Raw genomic sequence first — 9,277 nt, forward strand, 5'->3', positions numbered from 1 at the left:
GAGCCACCACGCCCCTCTGGGGTAGGATATTTCCCTCACCAAGCTGGGTTTGGTACTTCCTCCGTCCTACTGAATAGATTTTGGGGAGTAAGGTTTGGGAAGGGGGAAAAAAAAAAACATTCTTGAAAGCCGGACTTCTGCGATACACTGTGTCAAGCTCACACTGTGATGTAACAATATTAAGGACAGATTGCTAGCAATTTCAGGAGTCCCCCCCCCCAAATAAAAACGGTGTGTACCTGAGGACTGAAAGCTATATGGAGAATCCTGGTGCCTGTATTAAACTCAATGCAGCAAACTGTCGGGGATCTAGCTTAATTTTAAAGTCTCATTAAAGGGGTTATTCCACCATCTCTTAGAATGTGAAACCCCAAGATGTGAATGCTGAATTTGAACAGGTCTAAACAAGTTACATTGAGGTAGATAAAGCTTGAAGCAAGATAAATTTATCTTCCCTCCTTCAGCTTGCAGAAGCACCAAAGTCTTAAATGTTGGGGCTTTTTTGCTGGTTTGTTTTTCCAAAATGTTTGGCAAACTTAGATTAGGGGCATAATAAAGTTTCTTTCAATTGCACAGCAGAAAAAAACAAGCAGGGGTAGGGGCTGGGGTGGTGGCTCAGTGATAAAGGTGCTTATTTGCAAAGCCTGCCTGCCCAGGTTCAGTTCCTCAGTACCCATGAAGACAGATAGACAAAGTGACAATAGCTTTTGGAGTGGCTAGAGGCTTTGGCCTGCCCATGTGTGCGTGCACTCCCTCTCTCACATAAGTAATTTTATTCTTTTTAAATTAATATATTTGAGGGAGAGAGAGAGAATAAGAATAAGCGTGCCAGAGTCTCCAACCTCTGCAAATGGACTCCAGATGCATGCGCCTCTTTGTGCATCTGTCTTAACATGGGTGCTGGGGAACGGGACCTGGGTCCTTAGGCTTTGCAGGCAAACACCTTTACTGCTAAACCATCTCTCCAGCCCAGTATTTTTTTGTTGTTAAAGAAAAAAGCAGGGATACAGTTGAGATAGGGACATTGGCTTTGAAGCAGGGCACTGACCTTTCTATGACTTAGTGTCTGCTGCTGGGCATTGTACTGCCCTTGTTTTAATACTTTATATAAAGTGTTCCTCACATGGATGCACAGACCTTTTCTTCTTAGAGCACTGATGGTTACTAGTTCACCAGTGAGTGAGAGACAGATGGTATAAATCGATTTTAGGTGCAGACAGGTTGGATGGATATTGGGAAAATGTCAAACTCACAGCTGAGCTATGAGCATGGCTGAAATATGACTGGGGCCAGACTAGGTAGTTGGCTGAGGCTCTTCTCAGCGGGTATGCTGCAGTGATGAAGCCATTCTCCTCATTGGCCTCAGTGCCTTTGCAAAATGAGGCAGCTGGACCTAGTGCCTTTAAAAAAAAAACAAACATTTTTCTGTGATTTTTTTTTTTTTTGGTTTTTCAATGTGGGGTCTCACTCTAGCCCACGCTGACCTGGAATTCACTATGGTGTCCCAGGGTGGCCTCGAACTCATGGCGATCCTCCTACCTCTGCCTCCCAAGTGCTGGGATGAAAGGCGTGCGCCACCATGCCCAGCTTGTGATTTTTTTTAAATTTTTTATTTATTTATTTGAGAGCGACAGACACAGAGAGAAAGACAGATAGAGGGAGAGAGAGAGAATGGGCGCGCCAGGGCTTCCAGCCTCTGCAAACGAACTCCAGATGCGTGCGCCCCCTTGTGCATCTGGCTAACGTGGGACCTGGGGAGCCGAGCCTTGGACCGGGGTCCTTAGGCTTCACAGGCAAGCGCTTAACCGCTAAGCCATCTCTCCAGCCCTGATTTTTTTTTTTTTAACTGAAAGGTTGAGAAGGTACTAGCTACCATTTATTAAAGCATGCAGACACATCATATGGCCCCCTAAATTCTCAGGACAAACCCACGTGTTGATAGTGTTGTTACTCCCATTTTACAGACGAGGAAGCAGGCTGGGATTTTATCCATGCCCATCAAGGTTCCACGAGCTGATAGATAAGAGTTGGGATTTGAATCCAGATCATCTAATTACTAGGTTTTTCTCACTGAGCTAAATCTCCTCTTGAGAGGAGGAGGTCTGTGAAGAGCGGAGAAGATACTGGAGCGAGGCGGGTCTTGTCCTAGGGCTTGTACTCCCTGGTCCGTGGTCTCAGCACGCGTTCTGCTCTGAGAAGCTGGAATTACATGTCTGGGCCACCCAGCCTGGCCGTTGGCCTTTACTTTCTGCAGTGGAAGTTCAACCATTGCTTAGTCGTGTACGGATTTGTTTTTGCTTGGGTTATGTGTGGCCAAGATGTTAGAGATTGGCTAGTCCATAGCTGGGAACAATTGTCCTGAAGGCCTTGCTTTGATCTTATTATTTGGCCAAAACACAGGCAAAAGAGGAATACTCTGTATATATTATCTCTGCTTTCAGAATCAGATACATTGATTTCATGATTGTCTGTTGATTGCATGACTCAGCTCTTCTCGGCTATAATGAAAATCCCATGTGGGTGGTACTCTTGGAAGCACCGGCGATTGGAAATGTAAAGCACTGTATTTATTGTTCAGGGAAGGCAGTGGCCAAGTTGCAAGTGGGCTGAGGCTGAGAATCCCAAGAGCGCTGGCTGTTGCTGGCCTTTGCTGCTGGCTGACACCCCACCAGATCTGCTTCAGCAGAGCAGGGGCTTCAGGTGGGGTGACTGGCTCCTTGCTGGAAGTGTGCTTGATTCAAAGCAGGCTTTCCCGTGAAGGTGACCACTAAGGGTTCTCGTCCCCAGTGAAATAGCTCTGAGGTAGTATGTGTGTACGACTTTAGTCACCCCACAGCTTCTTTATTATCTCATATAAAAGTGCATCCTTAATTGTGTTCAACCCTTCTGCATTCTTTTCTCCCCCATGTGCAATTTTTATATAGTATACACTATAAAAACCTATCATTTAAGCCAATTAAAAAACTAAATGGAAAGGAATAATTCCTAGTGTGATCTCCAAATACCACAGTAGGTTGAATAACTCTAAAAGTAGGAGTTTTGGAGAAAACAAAAAAAGGCAGCCACTTTCTCTGAAGTGCAGATACTGTGCAAAGCAAGTGGGTGGAGCGAGCGGCTTTTGGTGCTGCTGGAGGGTAGGTTTATGAAGCACTGTTACGTTAATTGTCACTTATAGCTAGTTCTGAATGCCATGCAGGGATGTTTAATGGTCTTAAAGTAAATGATCCCCTACTTGAGAAGCAGCTTTGCATTAGTGCCTTGGGCATCTGCCTCCATGTTAGTATCTGACAGTGCTGATTGCAGTCACTGGGGCCACGGAGGGACACGTGGTGCACTGATGCTTCTGCGATCCAGTGCTAGGGCGGAGACGTCTCTGATAGTCTGGGAGCCGCTGTGTCCCGGGCACAGAAGATGATGTTCAATAGATAGATGCTAAGTGAGGAACACTGACCAGTCAAGATGCTGTCGCTTCAGTACAGAGTAGATGGGTTAACAACCCTGCTTCCAATCATTTTCTGGTAGTATCTAATACATTTTCAGCAGAGTGTGAAATGGGCAAAACATGTTTCATAAGACTTTTGTGCTCCAATATTTTGGAGCCTTTTATTAAAATAATGAAAATTTAATATTTACTTTTTTACAACCTGGTTAGTCTTTTGATTTAACCGTAACTGGGTGGCAAGTGGGTATTTTTTATTTATTCCTGTTAGTGTCCATCACACATGGTGCTCTTTTCCTGTGTGTTTAGTATGTGTGGAGTAGGGGCGATGTGTGTGGGGGAGGGCTCATGCATGTGTGCAGACGTGCTCGAAGGTCCACAGAGGCCAGAGGAGAACTTTTGAGTATCCACTACTCATCTATGTGTTTATTTGAGACAGGGTCTCACTGAACACGGAGCTGTGGTTTTTGTGAGTCCCGTTGATTCACATATCCCTGTACCCCCACAGGACTCGGGTCTCAGACATGTGTGGCCATGACCAGTGTTTATGTGGGTCTTGGGGAATCAAACTCAAGCAGTCTCCCGTCTTTGTGCTTGCACCCCAAGCATCTCCTGAGTGCATATGTAGTGTTGGGGTTTATATTTACAAATATCAAACAACCTATGTGAAATAATACTTAGCGAGAAAACTTTGAAACATACCTGTCTGCCCTGCCATCATTCCTCACGTAGGGACTCCCTTTGCTGTGTTCTCTTTCATAATTTATGTCTGTAAATAGGAAGTTGTGTAAACATCCTTCCATGTTATACTCATCAGAGTTTTTAAATGACTGCTCTACCAAAGAGAACTTAACCACACTGTGCAGTCATGCTTCTGGTGAGCTGAGTTGTGCACATGGCAGAGCTAGATATTTGTGACATTGCCCTTCTTTAATTGTCCTTGGGCTTGATACCTAAGAGTGAAATAGGCTGTAAACAGTTTAAAAGGGTTGAGTCTTACTTACCATCATCCTACTTTCCCATGGTTACACATTTTAGCTTTGTGTCCAGGAGGTGAGTATTTGCTTTTCCATAACCCTCTGCTGTCTTCTTGTAAAGACAGCTTGACATGTGGTGTTCACTCGTATGCACCGGTTACCCACGAGCTCAGCACGGTGTTGTCCTTGCTCCGTACACCGCACGGCTCGCGTCCATGGCTGGTTCACCCATGGGTGTTTGATTTTCCTTATGTGCAGTAAGGCATGTAACATAATTCTTCTGGGTTCTAATCTGACTTGGTCATCTTTGGAACAATCAGCTCCCGTGTTACCACCCTAACATGCCTGTGTTTCTGTTTCTTACTGCAGACTGTTCATCAAGGATTTTGTACCTAAGGCCCCGAAGTTTGTTACCCAAGATGATGAGCGCTGACATGGATGGTATGGTCTTCTTCACGCCGTTTCGAACGCCTCTGGCTTCATGGATGCCTTTGCTTTAGTAGGAGGGTTGGGTCTTCTCTCCTTGACTCATTTATATCCCATGCAGTTTACAGAGCACCCAAGGGGGCTTTTGTTTCTTCCCTGTGTGATGTTGGCAAGTTCAGTTTTTATTTTCACCCTGGGGTCCCCATCTCCAGTTGAGGTGAAAATCTAAAGTCAATTAAGCTAATAAAACATGCTTCGCGGATTTTTCAATGCTACATTCCACGGTTGGTATCTAATGTTTGTTAGTAAAATTAAACCCTTTCATTGCAGCAGTTGATGCTGAAAACCAGGTGGAACTGGAGGAAAAAACACGACTTATTAACCAAGTGTTGGAACTCCAACACACGCTTGAAGGTTAGCTCACACTTTGTAGTTTCCATGGGTGACGTGTGGTTAATTGAAACGGCAAGCATTTCTGTTGCTAAACTTAGTGTGTATAATTTTTTAAAACAATAAACCTCGAAGTTCATGTTGATAGTTGTTTTTATTTTCTCTTTCTCCTGCCTGTAGCTATGGCTGTGCATGTGTGTGTGTGTTGTGGTGGGTGTGCATGCATGTCCATAGGTGTGTGGTGACGTATGTACATGTGGAGGCTAGAAGACATCCTCAGAACGTGTTCCCTCGGGAATGCAGCCTGCCTCTTTTTAAGACGCAATGTTTCATGGACTGGATCTCATCAGTGAGACCAGACTGGCTAGTCAGTGAACTCTGGGATTCCCCAACTCTCTGTCTTCACTGCTAGGGTTACAGGTGTGTGCTGCCATGCCCAGCATGGCTTCTGGGGACAGGTTCTCAGGCCTACAAGGCAAGTAATTCACCTGCTAAGCAATCTCCCTGGCTCTGGCCAGTGGTTTTAAAAGACAGCTCTTCCTCAACATTGTTCTTACTCCTCCCTCTTTGGTGCTGGCTGCTTGAGTGTAAGAGCTCTTTTTAAGTTCTGGCAATGAGGGACTTAGTCCACATGAAGGAAGCTTATATTAAAAGTGCTAACATACCAACCCCACAGATTAAAAGGGATCTGAATTCGTTCTTTTCATTTTCTAAGTGTCTTGCGTAACATTACTACCATTAAAGTGTCTTGGGTTTAATAAAGTTTTTTGTTTGTGTGTGTGTTTGTTTTGGGGTACCAGTGTGTGCAGCTCGTGACGCGCAGAACCATCCAAGACTTTCCATTGACAACTCGCAGCCAACTCTCTGTCCCATAAGCCTACCCCAGACTCCCTCTCTCTGGAGGCCTCATCTTGCCAAGCACGCTTTCCCATGGGAGCTGTTGCTGTTCTCTCTGCTTCAACCGTCTTCCTCATGGCACCTGTTCCTGTCTGTGGCTTGTGCCCTCACTTCCCTCAGGGCCTCTCGTGGGATCCCCTGCCAGATGCTTCGAACCCTTGCTCCCCCGCTCTCTCTGCAGACCAGCGCCTCGCTCACTACGACTCGGCACACAGTGCCATGTGTGTTTAGTGTTTGCTCCTAACCCAGGCCCACTCTGCCTCCCACACATGCCCATCTGGACTTTGTTTACTGTTGCTTCTAGAAAGATCCTTGGCTCTTGTTTGTTGGTATTCCCTTGTGTAATGCATGGGTGACAGTCATTTTTACTTGATCATTAAGATGTGCATCTTTTGAATGTTTATCTAAAATGAAAATACAAAATGGCCCGTTGCTTAGAAACTGCCTGTATCCAGTACAAGACTTCATTGTTTTTGTACTGTGTCTTGTGCCGGCTTCATGTGATAGGATAAAGAATAAAATTTGTATTCTCTAACTTTTAAGATGAGCACAGTTTATAAGGAATAACTTTGTTTAATGTGAAATCTCTTTTTAACAGTTCCTACTGATTTGTACTCAAGTGTACATGTCACAGCAAACTAAATTGAAACAAACAGAAAATTAAGAATTGTAGTCTCCATTTTTGTGTGTGGTATGTGTGCATGTATAAATGTGTGTGCACATGAATGTGGAGGCCAGAAGTTGATGTGAGGTATCGTCCTCATTCACTCTGTATTTCATTTTTTGAGGCAGAATTACTGATCCCGGGGCTAGGTTAGCTAGTCAGGGATCCTGTGCCTCCTCAGGGCAGGGGTTATAGGTGAGCACCACCACGACAGGCCTTTACTTGGGTTCTGGGGATCTGAACTCAGGGCCTCAATCTTGGTTTGTTTTTTTTTTTTCCCGAGGTAGGGTCTTACTGTGGCCCAGGCTGACCTGGGATTCACTATGTAGTTTCAGGGTGGCCTTAGACTCATGGTGATCCTCCTACCTCTGCCTCCTGAGTGCTGGGATGAAAGGAGTGCACCACCATGCCCGGCTCTTATGCTTATTTCATACTTGACTGAATGAGCCATCTCTCCAGCCCCTCTATTTTTTCTTTTTCTTTCTTTCTTTCTTTTTTTTCTTCGATGGTGCTGGGCACCAAACCCAGAGTCTCACCCATGCTAGCAAGTTCTACCACAGAGCTACATGATCAGCCTGATCCTGAACAGAGAATCTTAAGCACTTTGTGACATAGAATCATTGCCATGACTTTACTGGTAATGTGTGTTTTTATTTTATTTTTTTCCTGTAGATCTTTCTGCAAGAGTGGATGCAGTTAAGGAAGAAAACCTGAAGCTGAAGTCAGAAAACCAAGTTCTTGGACAGTACATAGAAAACCTCATGTCTGCTTCTAGTGTTTTCCAAACAACTGACACAAAAAGCAAAAGAAAGTAAGGGATTCATTTTCCCTCTGTTTCATGGAGTTGCTGCTCTTTTTCTTTCCTTTTTTTCCTTTAAAACTTGGATAGAATCCGAGACTTCCAGTACCGTTGTGGCTTCCCTGAGTATTTATGAAGATAATGTCAGAGCTAGGTACAGTTAACTGCATAACAGGAGACGTCCATGCATTTGTGTATTACCTTAGTCTATGAAAATGTGAAGGTGTAGAGACTTTATAATTAGAATTACATATATTTATGAAACTTGAAGATGGATGTTTTATCAAATTTGCTTTGATATATAGGTTTGGCACTGTCTTTTACTATAAGCTTTTACTTAGTAAAATATATAAGAAAATAACCATGTTGTGAAAAAGTGACCAAAATCATGTACTGAATGCACAGCTTTCTGTACCCTGTCCACCGTCTTGTGCCTCCTCCTCCCCATTTCTCTCCCGAAAGTGACTTTGGTAGTTAATCTCCTCTGAGAGTGACCTGAACTTAACCAGAACCAGATGCTCCTTAGCAAGCGGCTTGCCCTTTGTGATACTTAGTGACAAGGTAGGCTGCTGGTTTCCCTGTGATCAATCGCAAACTGATTGAGGTTATTCAAAGTGAAGATTTTTTTCCCTTTGAAACTGAATTGTCATATTGAGAAGGTCAAAAACTTCCTAAGAACCCATTTGGTATCTGAAGAGGTAGGTTGTGTGTGTTGGAAAATCTCGAAGAAAATTAGAAGTTGAGTAGAAAACTTAATAAGCAGAAATAACCAACTCCAGTGTTTTCACTCCAGCTGCGTATTATTTCTAGCCCAGGGACCATGTGGGGAATTTGTGTGAGTTTGGATGAAGTTTAACGCATGGGCTCAGTAAGCCACATGTTAATGACACCACTTAGAATTTGGTCTCAAAGTTTTGTTTGTATCCAGTAGATGAACTGTTGAAATCTCCGAGTATGTTACTGTCAAAGTCAGAAAGAAGTGGGAGAGTTTTATATATGTAATAATTATTGTCTTAGTATTTTATCTCACTTGTTTTCCCAGAATTTTTCATTCAGTCCTCTACTTTGGTTTGCAGAGTTTCAGTCATTGTTTAACTATTTTTTTTTTAACAATTTAGTTTGTAGAGTCCATTTGATAAAGGAATCAATATCCGAAGTAATATTAAAACATTGCTTTAGGAAGAGATCCACTGATACAGCTTATGGTTGTTAGATTTGGGCTACTTTAATCATGGGATAATCTTCTGTAGTCATGTAAGATTTGATAAATGAATATGTAACAGTCACACTGCAAACATTTTGCATCCCTTTTGTGGCCTGATTTACAAATATTTAAAGTCGTGTCCCACTTTGGCTTTGCTGTTTAATAAAGCACTGTTTCAGAGGTTGTGTGCTGACAGTTTCTGGGTACATGGGTGGACTGGGGGGGTGGTACATCCAGAATGCTTCAGGGCCACAATGTAAATAGTGTGTCTTATTTAAATACTTGCTTACTTAGCCTTAGACTAATAGTATTATACAGTATTACAAGATTTTACACATTAATTAAAAATAAAAGTGAAGTGTTGGAAGAAAAGGCTCTGAGGTCTGCAGGGAAAGGAGGCCGGACTTAAGTTAGGCTCCAGCAACGAGAGCCCCTGGCGCAGGGTAGACTGCAGTTGTTCCTCCGCCTGGGTTCGGAGGCG

The 9,277-nt window shown here is 43.5% G+C and overlaps 1 protein-coding gene across 6 annotated transcripts in view; it reads left to right on the forward strand.

Moving 5' to 3' along the window:
- Scoc (short coiled-coil protein) overlaps positions 1-8,976 on the forward strand; it is a 31,317-nt gene extending 22,341 nt beyond the window's left edge. For 2 of the 6 annotated variants that reach the window (XM_045131914.1, XM_004655830.2), the window contains exons 2-4: positions 4,786-4,857; positions 5,173-5,256; positions 7,466-8,976. In XM_045131914.1, coding sequence (XP_044987849.1) covers positions 4,786-4,857; positions 5,173-5,256; positions 7,466-7,608 — 299 coding nt within the window. In that variant the 3' untranslated portion in view covers positions 7,609-8,976. The remainder of the gene's footprint in view (positions 1-4,785; positions 4,858-5,172; positions 5,257-7,465) is intronic. The other 4 variants (XM_045131915.1, XM_012948186.2, XM_045131916.1 and 1 more) reach the window with 2 other exon arrangements.
- The last annotated feature ends 301 nt before the right edge of the window (positions 8,977-9,277 follow it).

The sequence above is a fragment of the Jaculus jaculus genome, chromosome 12 (genome assembly GCF_020740685.1).
Source record: "Jaculus jaculus isolate mJacJac1 chromosome 12, mJacJac1.mat.Y.cur, whole genome shotgun sequence".
NCBI classification, from domain to species: Eukaryota; Metazoa; Chordata; class Mammalia; order Rodentia; family Dipodidae; genus Jaculus; species Jaculus jaculus.